Source organism: Piliocolobus tephrosceles, chromosome 3 (genome assembly GCF_002776525.5).
Source record: "Piliocolobus tephrosceles isolate RC106 chromosome 3, ASM277652v3, whole genome shotgun sequence".
Lineage (NCBI taxonomy): Eukaryota > Metazoa > Chordata > Mammalia > Primates > Cercopithecidae > Piliocolobus > Piliocolobus tephrosceles.
In genome coordinates, this window is record NC_045436.1 from 39,661,725 (window position 1) to 39,684,625 (window position 22,901).

General features: G+C 40.1%; 1 protein-coding gene and 1 non-coding gene across 7 annotated transcripts in view; both read right to left on the minus strand.

Annotated features, from left to right (window-relative positions):
* Nucleotides 1-22,901, minus strand: part of DCLK2 (doublecortin like kinase 2) — a 179,657-nt gene that overhangs the window by 40,731 nt on the left and 116,025 nt on the right. For 2 of the 6 annotated variants that reach the window (XM_023227447.3, XM_031935313.1), the window contains exons 3-6: nucleotides 21,387-21,489; nucleotides 16,974-17,075; nucleotides 16,009-16,059; nucleotides 10,830-10,924 (exon numbers count right to left, since the gene is read on the minus strand). In XM_023227447.3, the coding sequence (XP_023083215.1) occupies nucleotides 10,830-10,924; nucleotides 16,009-16,059; nucleotides 16,974-17,075; nucleotides 21,387-21,489 (351 nt within the window). The remainder of the gene's footprint in view (nucleotides 1-10,829; nucleotides 10,925-16,008; nucleotides 16,060-16,973; nucleotides 17,076-21,386; nucleotides 21,490-22,901) is intronic. The other 4 variants (XM_023227457.3, XM_023227460.3, XR_004228875.1 and 1 more) reach the window with 2 other exon arrangements.
* On the minus strand, nucleotides 5,068-5,130 carry LOC111554214. Its single transcript, XR_002735182.1, has one exon. It is a non-coding gene; the product is annotated as a U7 small nuclear RNA (small nuclear RNA).

Below are 22,901 nucleotides of genomic sequence, written 5' to 3' on the forward strand. Positions count from 1 at the left end.
AACATTTTCTATGAAGGACCAGAAAGTAACATTTTAGGCTTTGTGGGTCACAGGTTCTCTGTGGCAACTCTTTGACTCTGCTGCTGGAGTATGCAAGTGGCCATATGTGAACAGATGAGCATGGATATGTTCCAGTAACATTTATTCAGAAAAACAGGTGACTGGCTGAATTTGGGCAGCAGGCAAACTCCTGGTCAGCAAGAACTTTCTTAGGAAAGCTTTTCCTCCAAGATAATTCTTGTACTTTTAAACTCTAGAACAGAACAACCTTCAGGGTATGGTTGTTGCTATAAAGCAGCCATTCTCTTTCCTCACATCTTAGAATCACATAGGAAGATTTGAAAAATTCTATTGTCAATCTGAATCCCAAATTAATTAAAGAATCGCAGGTATCAGGATTTTTTAAAAGCTCCGCAGATGATCCAACATGCAGCCAAGGTTGAGAACATCAGTGGAGGAAGTTTCTGGCAGCAATTTTAATTAACTGTTCGGCTACCATAATCTGTGTAAGTTCACTCTGTCACTTTAACCACTGCAAGTCATCTATAGCCAAACAACCTTGCCTTTGTAAGAAAAGGAAACAGGACACCCATATGGTTTATTGAATCCTACTTTGTACCAAGTCATGAAGTGAGTATTTTGCATTGAATGAGTTAGGCATGATCATCATCTCCATTGACCTGTGAAGAAATCAGAGCTCAGAGAGGTTATGTAACTAGCCCATCACCACAGCAAACGTGGAACCAGAATGCAAAATTTCACTGATTTCTAGGATGCCAGAGTGATGAGAGAGGTGCCTGCCTCTTCAGTTATAACTATGGAGGCTACTACAAGCAGCCACGATGACAATCTCTAAGTCTTTAATTCCCTCCAATTACCTATAATGCACTACCAAGAAGAATTTCTCCAGAGCTCAAGAGCTTCTTGGCAATTCTCACACTGTCCTATCCTCTAAGATTATGAGAAAAGTCCTGCAAGCCTATTAAACCAACTAAAGGAAATCACCCAATTCTAGACTTGCTGATCAAAACATACACTATGGTATATTTAGAACATGTTTTACGATTATATAATTATAGTAACATTCCTGTAATTCAGTCACATGATATACAAATTGATAAATTCACAGCCTTTCCTCACATAGAATTTAAGGTAAATTTTTTCTTTAAAAAAGTAATTCTGAAGTATACTGAATTTAAAAAAATACACTAGATAGTACTTGTAAATAGATTTGCATCATTGGCATTTTTGTGGGTTTTTTAAACATTAGGAACATCGTTTCCACTAACGAGAATGAAATCCAGTGTAAAGTATTATAAATGCTGAATTAGGAGTGTATTCAAGAACAGAAACCTTTATTATTTTCATATTGGATTTCTGATCATTTGAAATACTTTAGGATGAGTAATGAGATATGAAAACAATCGGAATTAGCACCCAGAGGCTGATAACACAGCCTGCATGGTTAGACTTCGTTTTGTTTGGCAAAAACAGTGGCACTTGAGACTTGTGGTTGGTTAACAATGGTAAACAGAATCCACTGCCTGTACATGAATATGGTTAAAAACAACAGACAGCTCTACAGTCTATCAAAGGGGCAGCGTGGAACGCAACTCCTGCTTTCCTGTCCTTCTAAAGACAGACACCACCACAGCTGACTACATGGCCTGTCAAAACCAGCAGAGAATCTCATCGCACCCCTCTGAGTAAGCCTTTCGAGTAAGGTGTTGGCTTACCGGATTCTTACTGGATTGTGACCAACAGACAGGTGGTGTGACTATAACGACTTGCTAAAAATACCTGCATGCTTTCACTGTGAGGTTTCACTGATTTCTAGGATGCCAGAGTGATGAGAGAGGTGCCTGCCTCTTCAGTTATAACTATGGAGGCTACTACAAGCAGCCACGATGACAATCTCTAAGTCTTTAATTCCCTCCAATTACCTATAATGCACTACCAAGAAGAATTTCTGGGCCCACTTTTATGAATAATGGGGCATTTAAGTTTAACACATGTGCCAGTTGCATTTAACTGAAATTCTTACAACTGATCCTATTTATACACTGATTTACTTGGTAAATCCTCCCTGCATCCTCAGAAAGATGGGCTTCAGCCCAGGTGAGCCATTTATTTCCCAAATGCATCAGATTTGACTAGCAACTACAATGTGCAAATCACTGTCCTCAAAGTCTGAAATGCGTTATGACTTATTTTGTTAGGGCACTTCAAAACTGCTCAGCCCCTCTTTTGGTTTTTGTTCTACAAAATCAATTACATGGAAAGATGAAGTCACTACCCATCTCTGGGGTAATGAGAAGTGGTCAGTTTCTTAGTACTGAAGGTTATCAACTAGTCTTAATTACAAAAGAAAAGCCAAAGCTCCCGGGAAAAGCAAAAATGTCTAAGGTCAGCAGCTACTGTGGATTTACATTTCACAGCTTGGAAAAGAAGTGTTCAAGTTCAGAAGGTCGAAGAGTTACATTTTAGCTCTGCCAATCAGGATGAGATACTACCAGCCCTTTCATCACACTTCACAAATCTGGAAAATCTTTCACCACTAGCAGACCCAGGAGACATCATCAGATAAAATATCAGCACATCAGACAGTTCATAATCTCAAGATGTTGGATAATGTTTCACATGTACTTTTTTCTTCCTTCTTTCAACCAGCAAGAATGCTCACAGCAGACAGCCTCCAGGCATACACTTCAGCATCAAAACACGAAACATTTTATCCCTCAGTGTCCACAGATGTGCTGTGACTCTGAAGCCTTAAGTTACTACTGCCTTAAAAGTCTTAAACTGGAACATGAATGATGAATTAAAGTTCAGGGAAATGCTTTCTTCATCCATCTGGCAGCTGATGACACATTTACTACTCTTTATTGCCTATCTGTCCCAAAGAAAATGCTGTGATTTAAGCATAGCAAATATTCCTTTGGGAGAAGTTATCAGCTAGATTGAAGAGACTCTGAGGGACTTGAACAGAGGGAACAGAAGATCATAGGCTGGGGTCAAGCAGAAAAACAGAGAATCAGGAAGACGAGCGCATTAAAAGAAGCAAACGATGTCCGCTGGGGTGGGATTCTAGGATTTGAAGAGGACGAAAAAGAATGAGTAGGGAGTCATCAGTCTGAGGAACAAAAGGACTGGAAGGAGAACAAAGCAATAAAATTGATGGCGTGAGACTCTGGCAGCCCTCAAAACAGAGGATGGACAGGAAGGTTGGAAAGGACAGGATGAGGAAGCTGGAGCAGCCCAGGGCAGAAATTCTGAGTGGCTAATAAAGAGATGAAAATGGAGAGAAGGCTGGTGTGACTGCCAGACTCCACAATAGCCCTTGTGAGCCCCACCTCCTGTTTTTCATGCCCTTGTGATCAATCTCCCCATGCTGAGTTGGGCTGGTGTGTGACCACCAAGATATTATGGAAGATATGGGGTCTGGCTTCCAAGGCTAGGTCACAGAATGGACAGCTTCTGTATGGCACTCTCTCTCTCTTTCTTATCACTGGGTTCTGGGGAAAGCCACCTGCGGTGTTCTGAGGAAACTCAAGCCAGCTTATGGAGAGGTCCACATGGCGAGTAACCGAGGCCTCCTGCCAACAGCCAGCACCAGCTTGCCAGCAAGTGAATGAGTGACCACAGAGGGGCATCCTCCATTCCCAGCCAAGCCTTCAGGCAGTTCTGGCCTGGGACGCATCTTGACTGCAACCTCATGAAAGATCTTGAGCCAGAACCACCCAGTGAAGCTGCTCCTGAATTTCTGACCCATCAGAGCTGTGTGTGAAAATAAATTTTTTACTTTTGTTTTAAGCTGCTAAGTTTTGGGATAACGTTTTTCCTTTTTTTTTTTTTTTTTTTTTTTTTTGAGACAGAGTCTCATTCTTGTCGCCCAGGCTGGAGTGCAATGGCGCAATCTCGGCTCACTGCAACCTCTGCCTCCTGGGTTCAAGTGATTCTCCTGCCTCAGCCGCCCAAGTAGCTGGGACTATGGGCAGGGGCACATGCCACCACACCCAGCAAAGCTTTTTATTTTTAGTAGAGATAGGATTTCACCATTTTGCCCAGGCTGGTCTCAAACTCCTGACCTCAGGGGATCCTCCCACCCTGGCCTCCCAAAGTGCTGGGATTAAAGGCGTGAGCCACCATGCCTTGCAGTAATAACCTTTTTTTTTTTTTTTTTTTTTCCTGGAGACAGAGTCTTGCTCTGTTGCCCAGGCTGGAGTGCAGTGGTGTGATCTCGGCTCAGTGCAACCTCCACCTCCTGGATTCAAGCGATTCTCCCGCCTCAGCCTCCCAGGTGGGATAACCTGTTTGTAACAGAGTCATTTATAGATTACTGTTAGGGTTGGAATATGTGAAGGCAGCAGGAAAGCGGAGATGAAGGGAAAGTTGAGAGGAAAAGCTGGTGATAGAAAAGCAGAGGAGGTAATAAAATCTGGAGTCTGACTTCTCTCACTTTCTCTTTCCCCCTTGTACACCACTGCATGTTAGTTTTTTGTAAGAGAAACTGCCTCTATGTGAAAATGGAACCTGGAAATGCCAAGGTTTATGGTAAGAAAGAATAACAAGGCTATCCTGACTGCTTTCTCCATATTTAATCAATCTCAATCCTGTGCGGCAGGTCCTATTAATCCCTTTTTTCACAGATAGGGGTGATGTGACTTGCCCAAGGTAAAACAGCTTAAAAGTGACCATGCCAAGATCAAACCTAGGCACTTGGACTTCACATGCTTTTTTTCCATTTTTAATTTTAAGTCGGAGTCTTGCCCTATAGCCCAGGCCGGAGTGAAGTGGCAGGATCTCGGCTCACTGCAACCTCTGCCTCCCGGGTTCAAGGGATTCTCCTGCCTCAGCCTCCCAAGTAGCTGGGATTACAGGAACCCGCCACCATGCCTGGTTAATTTTTGTATTTTTCATAGAGATGGGGTTTTGCCATCTCTATGACCAGCCAGGCTGGTCTTGAGCCCCTGAACTCGTGATCCAACCACCCTGGCGTCCCAAAGTGCTGGGATCACAGGTGTGAGCCACCGCACCTGGCCCTAAACGTTTTAATAGATTTACCTGCTTGGAGTCTTCTGGTACCACCAGAAACCCTGCTAGACAAATTCTAAAAGAGCTGTCACATTTCACATGCTTTTGATCACCATCCTGTGTCCGTTTCCAAATGGAGGGGGCAGCAAAGGAGGGAGGGAGCTCAGGTTTCCCCAAGTGCTGGGATTAAAGGTGTGAGTCACCGTGCCTTGCCAGAATAACCTGGTGTAGCTGCACACCAGGGGGCACCGTTCCCACCTTAATAATCTGGCCCAAGTAGACCAAGACTTTTGTCTTGATAACCCTCAGCTTAACTAGAATAGCTCGGAATAATCACAAAAAAACTTTAAGCATTAGAGGACAAAAGGAAAATAAACCAGAGTCTCAAGGAGCTTTGTAGCCTCCTAACAAAGGCATAGTACAACTTGGCATGAATTGTCCTCACTTCAGAAGTCCCTGGGCTCCCCATGTTCCCGGCTGTGGAAGGCAGCCTGGAGCCACTGAGGTAAGAGAGGCTATGTGTGGCCTGCAGAGATGCCTCCTCCCTAGGTGACCATCACCAGGAACAGCCCTGACCATCAAGAAAGCCAGATTCCCTAAGTTCAAACAGTTTAATAACTAATTTTACCAACTTTTGGTCTGATCATGTTGTTTCCAATCATTTAAGAAGACTGGTCTTGCTTTCCCACTGCGTCCTTGGGGCTGGTAGTGTTTATGAGCATGGGCTCAACACCCAGCTATGCCATCATACCCACAGTGTGACTTCATCACAGGCCTACCACAGAACCTCATCCCACATCCCTGTAACCCATGTATCTGCTGAACCTGGACTATGCTAATTCCAATCTATACAAATCTTGACAATACTCAGCTCCACTGAGTACTGTCTTCCAAAGAATACCAAAAACCCTAAGTTATTGTGAACTCTGTGATTTTACTAAAGCTTTATGGGGTTAGGTGGAAATAATGGGCACAGTATAGACAGTTTCACTTTCAAGGAGCTCCCATTAGATACCTATTAGCATGATTTTCCCCCAAGCCTCTCAGGAAAAGTTGCCACCAGGTATTTTTCTCTGTCTTTCCACCCCATTCACCCAGCCTCCTCCCTAGCCCCAGGATTTCCTCCCTCTTTTTCCCACACCTCCCCCCTCCCTATTCCCCTCCCAATCTCTCAACCTTTTCTCATGTGGAGCAAATGCGTTACTCAGGAGGCTGAGACAAGAGAATCACTTGAACCCGGGAGGTGGAGGTTGCAGTGAGCCAAGATCGCACCACTGCACTCCAGCCTGGGCGACACAGCAAGACTCCGTCTCAAAAAACAAACAAACACACAAACAAAAATAAAAAACAAAAAAAAAAGTCAGTTTCTCTATCTTGAAGACTAAACAAGGTTTGAAACTACTTCCAGTTTTTACACTCTATGGTTTTAGGTAACTACTGACAAAAACTCTTTTATGACCAAAACTTCAGTCAGGTTCCTCCGAGTCCTCTGCTTGACTAGGCCCAACCTTGGGTTTCCCTCCTTGTCCCTGCAGAACAGGCTGAGGTCTGAGCAAGATTCCTGTTAAGTCAGTTTAGGGAAAATCCCCTGTACTTGGTGTCTGACTCTGATGTCAGATCAGCCCAGCCTGCCTTCAGCAATAAGCCTATCAAGTCAGTTGAGCCGGAAGCCTCTTAGGCTGGATGGTTCCTCTAATACTCTTCCATCTGCTGATTCCTACCCTGCTCCTTCATTATAAATCCCCACTTTTCCTTGTTGGAGCTGGATTTCCTCTTTTCCTCCCTGCAAGGCTCTACTACAACGGTCTCTATACCAACTGCCAGGGACCACCCCCACTCTTTGAATAAAGTCTCCCTTATAGTCTTTAACAAGGATCTGGAATAATTAGTGTTTTTCCTTTAACACTACTTGAACAAAACAAATATATAATCAAGATACCACTAACTCTCAGTTGTCCTAACGTCTTTCAGTTTTAGGTTTAAAGAACCTTAATTACTTGGTCGCCACCCTATTTCTTACATGATCATCTGCAAAAAAAATTATTCACAAGTTGAAGAAAGCTTTGCTTCTGCTACTGGCTTTTGTCCAGTCCCTCGAAGAACACAGTCTTAGCAGAATCATCTTCCTCATAAGAGTACTGAGAAAACTACGAGTACTTTTTGTGGAGAGCAGGGTAGATTGTCTATTTTTTATATCTTTCTTAATGAGCAAACCAAAGGGCCACTAACAATCCATGATCAGAGATTAAACATATCATCCTATTTTCATTTTCAGTTCTTTCAATGCCCCCACCAAAATATTAAAATAATTCCCAGATATGGATACAAAGAGGGAAAAACTGTGACAGAACATCAAATTCTGCTTACCCTTAACCTTATTTAGTTCCCTAGTGAATAAAATCCAGATAGTAAAAAAACCAGCAATGCCAAAAGCTGTGTCCTGGCAGCTACAGAGACTGTCAGCTCCTGCACATGCTGTCCTGGCTCGGTTTGCTTGCTTTTATCAATTCTCTGATTCTCTGGAAAAAGATTATCTATCCCCCAAGGCCATTAAAGCATCTAACTAGGATAAATAGTGGTAACGAGTTCCTGCCCATGAAAAACAATCCTCCATTCCCAGACATTCCCTCTTAACTGATCTTAATAAGCGATTTTAAATGAAGGGAAGGGAAACGCATAGTGCTAACACACAGTAATTATCTGTAATTCCTCATCTGTCATGCCATTGAATAGAAAAAAATAAGTTGGTGCCTTGCAATGACATCAAAATTAGGGTATTTGGTACAGTAAAGTAACCTGACTAAATTGCATTATTTAAAAAGCAGGTTTTCATCCCAATGACAATATATACTATAGATTATGGGAACTGTAATGAGATGAAATTTCCATAAGGCAGGATCCATGAGAATAGGCAGTAGTTAGAGAGCTTTGGGATTGTGGCCTAAAAGCTGAATCAGTGTGGCAGAGACATTAGTTACTCCTGTTTAAAGTAAAATTCAGTGGTTTTACATCAGCATTGAAGTAGAAGGGCAAAAAATACACTTCCTAGCCTTTTAGTTAGGTTTTTCCGCAAGTTAACAGAACTATATTCCTAGCATTTTACAGCTCATTTAAAATCAAAAGTCCTTGTTTTACAAATAAGAAAAAGAAAACCCAGAGGAGGTATCACAGCTGTCAGCAAAGCCCACAGGCCTCAGGCACAGTGGTGGAGAACAGGGGTGGTCCTGGAAAGATGACTGTTCTTTATCTTACTTCTAATCTTATCTTCAATCTTGAGCAGTAATCAGCATTTCCCTTAATGAACAAATTAGTCTTCATTCCTCTTGGTGTGAATAAGTAATCCTTGAGCATTTACTGTGTGCTAAATGCTGGGGTTACTACAATAATTACGATACACCTAGCATAGAAGGAACAATTTTACTTAATGTCTCAGCAATAACACAATTTATTATGTCTTAAAAATTCCATTACTCTTCACAAATGTGAGTGATCCTGCACAAGTATGCATGCATCTGTGAAGCAGGTGTGTGCACAGAATATTAACATGTATTTCCTTGAAATGGTTAGCTGTCCTGTCCTGAAGCTATAGTTGAAATTACTAATAAGCAGCACCAACTAGCCTAGTGGCAAAAACAGAAAATGACAATACTGGGTTTACAGTTGAAGATGAACTAGGAAGATGGGAGCTGGGGTTACCAATGGGTAACAAAAAATTGGGAAATGACCAAGACCCAGAGTAAGCAGGCACTAAAGTGTCCCATCTGATCCCCCAAAGTGGCCCTTCGTCAAGGATCTCAGCCCTGCCTGGGGCAATGGCCTGGGAGAGAAATATGAATGACCTTGGCATGTGGCTCACTGGAAAGGTTATCCTAGGTCTACCCTAGAACAATTAACCAGCTCTAGGATCCACCTGCTTTTGCTTTAACAAATGATGAAACAACAAATCTGAAAAGAGGTAAATCAACTTATTTTTATTTTAGTTCTCTTGAAAGTTACCTCTATTAATAACAATGTACTTCCAATTTGTTCCAGGGAAAATAGGAGAAAAATCTGAAAATAATTAGCTTACTAGTAATTTTTAATTTATATAACTTTTCTGGGAATTGACAATTTAAAAGTCCACTGAAATCACATTATGAACTGACTTAAGTCAGCACTTCAGAAAAATGCCTGCTTCTTTTGATAAATATAAGGAGCTTTCAGTAATTACAAATAGGTGAGAGCTAGATATTCCATACTTCCAAACGTCCTACCAGTCTCAGCCGAAATTCTGCCAAGGATAAGCAAGCAGGCACAAAAACAGATGCTCTGTCCTTTTCCAGAATTCCTCTTTTTATTCTCAGGTACTTAAACATTATACAAGTCCACTCTGAGGGACACACAACATTCTCAGGGCAAGACAAGCAAACCTTACAGTCAATTGGAGAACAAAACCTTCTGAGAAGTGGAGAAGCACAGACCTCACACGCTGCTCTGAAGGTGTCAGAGAGGCTGGGCTTGGCAGGTTCCCATTCCTCACTCATGCAAGGGTGGTGGGGTTCTAACCATTAAGTTTACTAATAAAAAAATACACTTCAACATCTTTAAAGAAATCCTCTAGGACTATATTTGAAGTGTTTTAGGAACCAACTTTGGAAAATACATTCCTAATAATATATCTGATATAGAAACACATAAAGGGAATTAAAGTTAATTTATGTATACACATACATGACATGTGTATACATCAGTATTGTCAGAATTCATTACCATGCAGACAACCCTTTGTTTCTACAAAGGAAATTCCTTTTTTTTTTTTTTTTTTTTTGAGACACAGTCTCACTTTGTCACCCAGGCTGGAGTGCAGTGGCGCAATCTCAGCTCACTGCAACCTCCACCTCCTGGATCCAAGTGATTCTCCCACCTCAGCCTGCCAAGTAGCTGGGATTACAGGTTTGTACTACCATGCCTGGCTAATTTTTGTATTTTTAGTAGAGTCGGGGTTTCACCATGTTGGCCAGGCTGGTCTTGAACTCCTGACCTCAAGTGATCCACCTGCCTCAGCCTCCCAAAGTGCTGGGATTACAGGCGTGAGCCATCACGTCTGGCTAGAAATTCCACCTTTAGCTGTAATTATTTACTGTTATTTTACCAGGCAAATTTTCTCTTCTAAATTTAAATTATTAGGAACTACTAAATCAAATAAAACTTGTTGAAATTTGCACAATTGGTTTTGCTCATCTCTACTAGATAACTGTCTATTAAACCAACTGCTAATCATATTGTTACTGCTTATATTTTTAGGACATCATAGTCAATAGCTAAGATTGTTCCTAAGTTCCTCACTAAAGATGACCATATTTTCCTTGTGTTATCACTTGTGAGTATAAACATTATGCTAGTATTTCACTTCATTTTAGGCTTTTGAAAAACTCAAATTATGTTAGCAATATTAAAGTCATGACTCAAAAGAAGATTTTTCAAAGAATCATGATGTTCTCCAAGGCTTTACTGCTGCAAATCATTTTGATAATAATTGGAAAACTACTATTTATTATACTTTACATTATGTTCATCTCTAAAATAAGAACACTATAACCCCATGTTCCCATTTTAGAGATGAGAAACACTTCAGCTCAGAGGAGTTAAGCGAGTTGGTCAAAATTACAGCAGTACACAGGATTCGAAGTCAAGTCTACCAGGTTCCAAATCCTAAACTCTTTTTAATTTGTTACTGTACCCAAGACCCTAAACAAATTAAACTGCTACTCAAAATAACAAAATCACACGAATATGCCACATATCCTATTCCATACCTTTAATCCTCTGAAACTTCCTGGACTAGTTGGAGAGGAACTGGAGGATTTCGTAGATTTAGGAGTAGAAAGTTGGCTGCTGGGAGTTCCATTAACTGCCCATGAGACAACAAAGAAGACAGAAGTCCCATTAAAACCCACAATAACCAGACTGTATAAATACACTAGGTGCATGCACAATATAGGTCCAATGAAGCTTCAACTCATTTTCAGCTCAAAGCAGACGGCAAATCAGCAAAAAGCAAAAAGAATGTATCTTATTGCATTACAGACAAAAAAAAAAAAAAATCAAAGAGTGAAACTAGAACTATTTTCAATAGTAGTTTTCCAACAGCTATATAAACAAATACAGAAGACATTATGGAATTAGTGATGTGAACAAGAACTTGTCCATGTATCCTGACTGCCAGCAAAGGTAGAGATGGCTGTTGTATTTGTAATGGTTTACTATGAAGGCTGTTCCATAACCTTCAATATCCACTATCTTGGTGCATATCAACATAACTAAGAAGTTGGATAACCAAGAAGTTTGTGTGGCTCTCCCAAATCAATTACACCATAATACAAACACATTTTCTAAGTATTTTCTTAATGAAAAGGGAAAATCTACTGGTAGTTTTCCCTATAATTCCTACTGATTTGCTCGAAGTCTGTGAAAAACATTCTTCAACCTTTTTCATCTAGACTACTTATTTCTAATTCCTTCCATTTTCTTTTCTACACAGCTTATCCTCCCCCATTTGTCCACAAATCTTGGTAGTTTTCTATACATCTGCTCTAAACCTCCATACACTTCTTTGGCTGAAAGCTCGATTTAGATCCTATGCTAGCATTATGTAGTATAGAATCTGCAAATGAACCTTTCCCCCAGAAAATTAAATTTGGAAATTTAAAAAATAACCGAAAAAAGTGTTCAGTTTTTGAAAACTTTGAAACCTCTCTCCCAGAAAAGGTTCGTTTGCAGATTCTATACTACAGAATTCTGGTCAAACATTTCAGTATGACTTTTGCTTATGCCTGATTGTATCATTAGAATCTATTTCTGCAGTAATTTCACAAAGCTAGTAGTTAATATCAAGTATTGATATGTTTTTCTCCTCTAAATAGAGTATTTATAATCCGTTTTATTACAAATCTTCAAAGTTTTTGCCCAAAGTAGATGAAAAGTGTCATTCATCTTTTTGGAAAGAAAAGAGATGCTCACTTGCTTTTTATTCTTTAAAAAAAAAAAAAAAAAAAAACAAAAAAACATGAGAGAGCGACAACTATTATTTTAAATCATGCTAATAAGTATAAAAAAACAAAAGCACAGGTAAAGGTCCTGAATAGGTGACTCAAAAAAAATGAGTACCAGTCCTTGAGCAGAGGCAGAAATTGTGGATCAATGAGTACTAATGATTACAAGAATCACCTGTAAACAGGAATATCTTGGTTTATGAAGTCACATTTATTGTACTGCTCATTTTAAAATTCCAATAAAAATGAGAACTTTTTTCAGTAATTTTAAGTTTCCAAAACTTTAATTTTTCTGACTCAAAACCCTCATTCAAAAATAACGGTCAGTGATCTAGATTTTATTAACAAATACATGTGGGTACTTAGAATACAAGTGTAACACAATTAACTGTACAATTAAAAATATTTAAGAGTATTCAACAGCCCTGGTTATTTCTCAATCAAGTTAAATTTCAATTAATGTTATTTCTTCTAAAAAACTTTTTTTTTTTTTTTTTTTGAGATGGAGTCTCGCTCTGTAGCCCAGGCTGGGGTGCAGTGGCCGGATCTCGGCTCACCGCAAGCTCCGCCTCCCGGGTTTACGCCATTCTCCTGCCTCAGCCTCCCGAGTAGCTGGGACTACAGGTGCCCGCCACCACGCCCAGCTAGTTTTTTTGTATTTTTTTAGTAGAGACGGGGTTTCACCGCGTTAGTCAGGATGGTCTCTATCTCCTGACCTCGTGATCCACCCGTCTCGGCCTCCCAAAGTGCTGGGATTACAGGCTTGAGCCACTGCACCCGGCCCCTAAAAAACTTCTTTAAAAGGTAGAGCACAAAGGGTTTTTAGGGCAGTGAGACTGTATGATACTGTAATGGTGAATATATGTCATTACAAACTTGTCCAAACCCAGAAAACACACAACACCAAGAATGAACCTCCATGTAAACTATGGCTCTTGGGTGCTAAGGGGATTTCAATGCAGGCTCATCAACTGTTAACAAATGCAGCACTCTAATTGGGGATGTGGATAATAGAAGTTATGCAAGTCTGCAGGCAAGGAAGTACACAGGAAACATGTACCTTTGGCTGTGAACCTAAAACTGCGCTAAAAAATAGTGTTTAAAAAAATCTTTTTCAATGGAATTCACACAAAATAGAGATTATGGCCCACAATAAACTAGTAAGCTAGCCGTGAGCTGAAACTAAATTTTCCTTTTTTTCCCCTTTTTTTTTCGGTATTGTCTCCCTCTCACACAGCAATCTGCACAGGTCACCAGCTCCTAATCAGTATGCACTGTTAGTGTTCACTGGTATTCCAATCCCACACTGATAGCAAAGGCTACCTTGGAATGATTGTAGGAAAGGGAGTGAAGGAGAAAAAGCAGTTCCAGCAGATAGTGATCTCTGCAGTAGATCAGTCTCCCTAAAATATATCCCCTGCCCAGGCCTAGTTTCTTAACAAAACTCATTGCCAGGGATTTAACTGATGTCAATAACTACATGTCTATATTTTCACCAAAATAACTCATCCTAAAGAGATACTAATCACATATAGTCCTCTAAGTTTTTATAGCATTTGGAAGGTTCTAAACAATGTGCTTGAATGAGTTGTTCTTAATTTCACTTATTTGCACATTTCTCCAGTTTTGGAGAGGCTAATGGGGACCCTGGACAGCACCATGTCATGCCCTCTCCCCCTGCAACTTCCATTGCTGCCGCAAGCAGAAGATGTGCCACCATCAGCCAGCACCTCATGCTTCCACTCTTCCGCTACACCCTTGGATTTTCACTCCTGAAATTTTATCCCTCTCCCCTCAACTCTAAGGAAAGAAATAAACTTGAGGTTTTTTTTGTTTTCTTTGAATACTTTTATCTTGGCAGACTAAGAAAGATTCAGAAGCTAAAATTCTAAAATAATGGCCAGGCACAATGGCTCACGTCTATAATCCCAGCACTTTGGGAGGCTGAGGCAGGTGGATCACTTGATATCAGGAGTTAGAGACCAGCCTGGCCAACATGGTGAAACCTCATCTCTACTAAAAATACAAAAATTAGCCAGGCGTGGTGGCACATGCCTATAGTCCCAGCTACTCAGGAGGCTGAGGCAGGAGAATAGCTTGAACCCCTGAGGCGGAGGTGGAGTGAGCCAAGATCACACCACTGCACTCCAGCCTGGGCAACAGTAACCATTTATCCATTTATGTTACCTAGCTTCATATCTATGTGCTTTTTACATACTATTTAGCTATTCTGATAGAGTTTTGTTGAAGGATTTAGTCAACCAGAAGACTTCACTCAAGGCAGTCTCAAGACTTCATTTGGGACCTCCGTCCCAAGACTGAAAAGGTACAATATTATGTGCATAAAGTTACCAGCTCTGTTTGAATTTCATTAGTCCCATGGAATTTAAAAAATGTCAACAGATACACCATAGCTAAAGTAATCTGTAAAAACACTCCTGAGTACCATGGCTTTTAATAATACAAAATTCTGTCCTTCATGGTGGTAGAAAGTGGAAAGAACTATATAGCACTATACAGATAAGCACTATGCAGATAAATATAGTAGCTTTCTTCAGATTCACTCACATCCCAGTGGTTGACTCAGGCTTTTGGTTTTCTATAGCTGAAGTGTCGAACACACTTTGAATTAATCTCTTATAAAAAAGATCATTTTCTCTCTAAAATGTGGTTTTAAAATCTTACAACTTTTACTTGATGAGTTTGAGGCTTACTCTATTAACTCAAATCCAGATTTGGACTTAATTGAAAATTGTGTGTACTAGAATGCTATGATTTTCCTTCATCAGTTTCTAAGTATTATAAATTCAAGGTAAGAGTTATGTATACATTTATTAGGCTATCTTCTGTAGCTACCAGTCCGCAGGACAAATGTGGCTGTGAGACATGTTTTTAGGTCAGTATGTTAATTTTTCTCTTTGGACCTTAGGAGGACAAAATTGAATTAATCATACCTGATTCTTGAACCACTCTCCCTTTTATTAAAAATTTTTAAAAGAGACAGGGCCTTGCTACATTGCCCAGGCTAGAGTGCAGTGGCTATTCACAGGCACTATCATCACAGCTCATCACAGCCTCAAACTCCTGGCCTCGAGGGATCCTCCTGCCTCAGCCTCGGAGAAGATGGGACCACAGGTGGTACCTCCATGCCCAGCTATTTAATTATTTTTACTGATGTAACAAGCATCTGTAAAGCTATCACCAAAAGTACATCTACCCTTTGATTAACCCAGGTCAGTGTATTTATGCAAGTCTCATCTCTATATTAGCTTTCTCAGTTTTAAGATACTTTACAGAAAGCATGATACAATTTGAAATAAGGTTAATAACAGAGGTATTTTCAGATAAAAATACACATATTGTTAATTGTCCCATTTTTAGAGAGAAAAGGCTGAGTCTATAACTCCAGGAAAATAAATATTTGACAACTAGAAATATTGCAGTGTTGCCTCTCTGTATATGTAAGAAACACTTCATAATCCTACACTGGCAGATGCTATTATGAAGTACTTCTAAGATTTCAGTGATTCCTAAACTGTTAAAACCCCATGGTGGGGAGGGGGTGAGCATAGAAGACCAAAATTTCTTCTATGGCTATTTTCATAGTACCAACAAACTTTAGACTTTTTCGGTAACAGAACATTTCTCCAAATTAACTAGAAGATGGACACCTTACAGTGATGTGCCTCCTCAATCGCTTTGTATTCCTGACTATACAGACAGGCACTTGGTAATCTGATGATGATAACCAGCTCTCTAATGAATACAGGAGGCTAAAGTGTCTTGTGCAATGCAAAGCATTTCATACCACACAGATGTGCACTGGAATAAGCCAGATACATTCATGGAAATGGAGCAAAAGGAAACAGAAAAGTGGCAAAAAAAAAAAAAAACAGAAACAAAAACCCAGCAGAGCAACAAAGCCACAATAGTCATGGCTCACCTGGGGATTTGGCTGTAGAATAGGCACTGGAGTAGTGGCCACCCCGCTTTACTGTACACATGCAGTATACACAGAGCAGAAGACAGTAAGGAGAGTGGTTATTCAGCAGCTCTAAATGTGTGTTCAAAAAGGGTAAAACAACCTGCCCTACAGAAAGTTGAGGGGTGCTGAAAGGGGAAAAGGCGAATAGTGGAATGTCTGAAAAACTTGGTCTTTTATGAAGTCTAATGCTTGAGGCCATTGTTATTGATACCACTTTCACATGTTCTAGATTCACCACCTGTAAAATCATGGTTTTTTCACAATTCTTTCCTTAAGGGGAAATGATATCAACAGACTTATTCTTAATTATTACAAACAAACCCATAAAATCAATATATGAAGATATTTATGTACGTTTTTAATGTTTAAAAATGCCCAGTAAAAATTATGACAAATTTATAGGCTTAAGACTTGCAAGAAACTTTATTACTGGTAAGTCTGACTCTTAAATAAGCAAAATATTACTTTTCAACAATAATCACTGCTATGAATGTACCATTTGATGAGGGAGAAGACAGTGGAAATATATCAAGTAAATACATTTCTGGGTAGAGTGTGTGCATATGTTTTTAAAAAAAGATATAATGTTAAGAAAATAATTATCCACAATCATAAAGCACAAAATTCAAAATGCAGTACACAGAGGTCCAAATGTGAAACACTTCTATGTAAATACCAGCAGAATCTAGATCATCAAGCTGTTCCCAAGAAAATGTGTCAGAACAAAACTACACAAGTCTCTGAGGAGAATTCTTATAACTTGGGAAAACAGACTTAACTTTTGGTTTTAAAAGTCACGTCATCTCTGTTTTTCTGGAACTTGGCTGCATACGACCCCAGCAAAGATTACTAATTCATAAAAATTAGAGAAAACAGAAGGAAAATGATCTGTTCCTGCTATGACCATCCTTTCCACTAACTACCTGAAGCTGGTGATTTGCTGCGTCGAGAGGGCCCAGGGCTTTTGGATCCAGAATACTTAACAGCTGAGGATCGAGAATAAGATGACTTCAGGACACGGCATTCTAGAAAAGAACAAAAGTGCATTAACTAAATCTGGTTTTAGTAACGACCCAAATCAGATTTACATGTAATTGTTTACTGACCAGAACTATTACCTGATAATTTCTCTATGACTGTTAAACAATTTAACATACAAAGCAGTTGTCCCAAAAGTACAGCTGAGTTTACCTTCAGCCAGGCTATACATCTTCCCCCCCGCATCCCCCCCACACCCCCCAACCCCTGAGACAGAGTTTCATTCTTGTTGCCCAGGCTGGAGTGCAATGGCGCGATCTGGGCTCACTGCAACCTCTGCCTCCCGGATTCAAGCGGTTCTCTTGCCTCAGCCTCCCAAGTAGCTGGGATTACAGGTGCCTACCACCATGCTCGGATAATCTTACGTATTTTTAGTAGAGAAGGGGTTTCACTATGTTGGCCAGGCTGGTGTCAAACTCCTGACCTCAGGCAGTACACCCGCCTCAGCCTCCCAAAGTGCTGGGACTACAGGCATGAGCCACCATGCCCCGCCAAGGCTACACATTTTAGGACGTCACCTCATTGTTCCAGATGGAGCTAATTAAGTACAGACATTCCAATGTCCTAACTTGATACACACAAACATCCACAGCCTAATCTATACATGTGCAACTATCTTTTAAAATTGGTAGTACTGATAGGCAAAGACTATAATTTTATTATGCTCTCCAACTTCTTGATTGCCTTATTTTAAAAGGGCATGGGACTCTAACTCATGAACCCCCTCCTGAACTATGTTCCAACTTCTCAAAGTATGGAACATCAAAAATGAGGAAAATAGCTTTTTTTTTTTCTTGAGATGGAGTCTCGCTCTGTCGCCCAGGCTGAAGTGCAGTGGGGCGGTATCGGCTCACTGCAACCTCTGCCTCCCAGGTTCAAGTGATTCTCCTGTCTCAGCCTCTGGCCTGTAGCTGGGGCTAAAGGCGCCCACCACCACGCCCGGCTAATTTTCTGTATTTTCAGTAGAGACAGGGTTTCACCATGTTGGCCAGGCTGGTCTCGAACTTCTGATCTCAGGTAATCCGCTCGCCTCGACCTCCCAAAATGCTGGGATTACAGGCGTGAACCACCATGCCTGGCTGAATAGCTTTAAACAATAACTGTTCTTTCCATACATCACCAAATAAAATAATATTTACAATAGCAGAAGTAATTATAGCTAAAGTAATCACTTCTAATTTGAATGATGAAGAACATGGGTTTTGAAGTTGTGTAGATTTTGAATGAACTATGGATTTGACATTTGTTAACCGGGCCTTGGCTGTAAGCCTGAGTTATTTTTTCCTAATGAAATTGGGATAAGAAGAAAACTTGCATCATAGGCTTGTTATAAGGGTTAAATTAGATAACATACTGTCTGTAGTAGTTTACTCTAAAATACTTCAATTTATGCAGGAAGTTTAAAATGTGGATTAATTTTAGTCTATGCCCCAGTGGCAGTAAACTGACAAGTGAAGTACACTAATCAGGAAAATACACCCAAGGGGAGGCTAGTTAGCATCTGAAAGACTCTAATCGAAACCTCACACAAAGGGAGCAACTTCTGCCTAATTAGCATTGTGGATGTTAAAGTATCCGACTGCTGAAAGGTGTGTGTGGATTATTAGAAACATCTTAAATGTATTGCTACTCCTTTATGAGCAGCAAGAGCCAACAACCTAAAACTGCAGAACTCCATCCTAGGTTTACGAATTGGAACCAATCCCGTATCTAACTATTAATCGAGGATTTAGTTACTTCACTAAAATCAAGTAAACTGAATTCCATGGATTCTGAATGGGCCTTTAACGCAAGATGTTACCAGAAGTCTAAAAGCACAGAGTTGGGACTTCATTAAGATTACAACACAAGTTAAATAACTGATTTTAAAAAAAATCTTTGCCTCCTAATAAATGTATCTGTGGCAGAATTAGGTCTGAGACTTGCTCATTGTAAAATCATTGTAAAATTTTACCACATAATGGTGTTGGTGTAATATTATTAACAACAACAACAACAAAGATAGCAGTGGACACATATTACTATGTGACAGGCACACTCCCAACTGCATGACATATATTAATGCATTTAATCCTCACAAAACCTTATCAAACAGCCATTATTATCCCTACTTTGTAGAAGGTTAAGTAACTCGAGATCGAAAGGGAAGAAATCAATAGCTCTCACCAACTTCTAACTATTGCAGGCCCTGATCACCATCAACAAAAACTACCAATGACCCAAGTAGCTTAAATCAATGTACAACATACCCATGAAGCACTGAGTACAATGCCTGTACATACAGAGTAAGTGGCTCAACAAATATTATTATGTGTATTAACTTTATAACCTAGAACATATTTCGTTTCAGTGGCTCAGCTTTCAAAATGACAACTGACATCAAAGAAATATTATGAAACTAAAGCTAAATTTAAGAAAGATGTAAAATACAGATGATATACAAATTGTATTTTGTATTTAACCTTAACCACACAGGAACGAGGGAGAGCACTAGCACAGATAACGTAACAGGACATTATCTATAATTAAGGACTTTCCAGTGGTATCACCAGCCTGAAATAGGGCCAGTCCAACAGAATATAGAAACCATCAAATTTGGCAGAGATGAAAAAACAAAAACAAAAGTTGATGCTGAATGACCCCCAAGTTCATGAATGACTGACATAGTGCAACAAGAGGGAATGACACAAGGAAGTTCGGTACCACAGAATGTATCCTCACAAAATTTTAAAAGCCTGCGTATCACTCTATTTATTTGGTAGTATAGTTCTCTAACTCTGGACTGTCAGAAACACTACAACTACAAGTGGTCTACTGGCTACCTTTTTAAAAGCCAGCTTTCCTCATTTATAAAATTAAAGAGGAGGACCATATCTCTAAGATCGCTCTCCTCTGAAATGTGATGTGTGTATGATTTTACTTCATTTAAAGAGGAAGCTGACTTTACTATCAGTTAAAAGAATCACTACTACTGTCATAGGTTTAAAGCAATTTAAGACAATAGGGTAAAACAATATCCCCAGGACCAACAATACATGAAATAGTTGAGATTGTTATTGCCAAATACTACTTGAAAATTCCATATATTGGCCAAAGTCAGGAAAAGGGGATTTTTTCATCTCACGCATGAAATAGCTTTGTTTCTAAATATAGTCATATGTTACTTAACTATGAGGATACATTTGAGAAGTGCATTATTAGGCAATTAATTCATTGTGTGAACATCATGGAGTAAAGTTACACAAATCTAGGTGGTGTAGCCCAGTACTCACCCAGACTATATGGTATAGTCTATCGCTCCTAGGTTACAAACCTGTACAGCATGTAACTGTACCAAATACTGCAGGCAACTATAACACAATGGTAAAGATTTGTGCATCTAAACATAGAGAAGGTATGGTAAAACTCCTCACGGTGCTACAATCATACATGTAGTCCATCACTGACCAAAGCATCCTTACATGGTACATGACTGTATATAAACAAAGTAAGTGTGTGTGCATGTGTGTGTGTGTGTGTGTGTGTGTGTATCCCAGCACTTTGGGAGGCTGAGGTGCAAGGATCATTTGAGGCCAGGAGTTTAAGACTAGCCTGGGCAACCCAGCAAGACCCTGTCGCTACAAAAAATTTAAAAATTAGCCAGGAACGGTGGCTTATGTCTTTAATCCTAGCTACTAAGGAGGCTGAGGCAGGAGCATTACTTGAATCCAGGAGCACAGTCAAGGCTTCAGTGAACTGTGATCGTACCACTGCACTCCAGGCTGGGAGACAAAAGGAGACACTGTCTCAATTAAAAAAAACAAAAAAGTTGCTACCAAAAAAAACCCAATGAAGTTGAAACACACCTCAGATAATCACCATTAACAGGTATTATCCTTTTATCTATTTCTTTTTAATATAGATTTCCTTATGCATACACATCACAAAAAAATGGACAACTGTTTCATGTTCAACACTCTCCACGCATCTAAGTTGGCATAGCCAACCACCATTCTGAAGGAAAGCATGGAACATTTCAACGGCAAAACAATGCAATAAGAGAGAGAACTGAATTGCTAAAAGTGAAAACTACTTGAATTAGGCTTTGGGTGATTCTCTCTCTCTCTCTCTTTCTTATAAGTAGGCAAATGCTTTCATGTTATTCCTTATTTTCATTGGTTCAAAAATAGTACTGCCAATGCTATCTTCCCTCAACATGCCAGACTTCTTAACATGCATGAACTGAGTGGCTAAATTCCAAGCCTTCATTTCAGGGGTTACAAAGATGGAAAAACGAATTAGCTGAAGAGTTGCCTTACCACTATGATCCAGGACAAAGTCATCTTGGGCATAACGGAATTTTTCTGGTCCACATGCAATAAAAACATCGTCATCACCAAAAAAGTCTTGCAGACAAGTAACCTGAGAACAAGAATCATGTCCAAGAAATAAATTAGACACATTACAAGTGAAATGAAAAGTAAGCAAAATTAAATGAATTTTTAAGCCTCAGCAACAGTACTGAGGTGGAAGAGAAAGCTGTGTAATATACTACGTTTCCAAGCACTTTACCTTCATGAAGCACCTTCACACATTCTCTCGATCTCAGAACAACAGAGTCAAGGAGTCATGACATGCATCAATATTCCTTTTTTACAGGTGAAATCAAGGACGTCCATGCAAAGGTAAGTGATTTTCCCCCAGGTTCCCCACAGAGGGGTGGCGAAGCTGACATTCATGAAGGCCTCTGCTCTCCGTTTCGTGTTCTTTTCCATACTGCCCTTCTTCCCTCTCCTAACAACTCCGCTTCCCACTGTGTGACCTTCGGCATGACTTCTCTGCACCTCTGCTACTGCGCCCTGGGTCGTTTTGAGGATTAATATGTAAAAACTGCTTGGAACAATGCCTGACGCATGAGTGCTCAATGTGTTAACAGTCACCCCCATCATCCCCACCACCATCATTATCAAGATCAAAGGAAGATCTGCCATGAAGCTAATGAGGCTTAAGCTTCAGCGATCTTCTAAGGCCTTATATCTAAATATGTGGTCTCAATTTCACTTTTTATTTTTGAGACAGTCTCGCTCTGTCGTCAGGCTGTCTTGCTCTGTCGCCAGGCTGGAGTGCAGTGGTGCAATCTCGGCTCGCTGCAACCTCCACCTCCCATGTTCAAATGATTCTCCTGCCTCAGCCTCCCGAGTAGCTGGGACTACAGGTGCGTGCCACCATGGCCAGCTAATTTTTTGTACTTTTAGTAAAGACAGGGTTTCACCATGTTGGCCAGGATGGTCTTGATATCCTGACCTTGTGATCTGCCTGCCTCGGCCTCCCAAAGCGATGGGATTACAGGTGTGAGTCACTGCACCCGGCCCAATTTCACATTCTTTTTTCAAAAAGGGCCTCCCTTCCATACTGTGTTAGTTTCAGCTCCACAGAACCTGGATCTATCCCAGGGAGCACATTCATCCATTTATCCCAGTGGTGAGAACCATCTTCTAGGACTTTGGACATAGATAGGCTCTATTTTTACCAGTTTTCAATGGGTATGTGATAGGATTTCTTCTTCAGAAGTAATCCATTTCCAACAAAGTTAGGAAAAAACTAACACTGCTCTAGTACTTGAACAGGCTGAGAAATCTCAATATTCCTTAAGTTATCCTAATCACTATTTAGCTTTTCATTGGGAAAAAAAAATAGGTCTCACTATAGAGTTAGAAAATAATGCTCCAGAGAGAGGAAAGTGAACTACATACAATGTAGATGGCTCAGGTCATAGTACTTAAGTGACTCAAATGATGTGCCTTTCTGCAAGGCCAAAAAGTTGACTGCACAGA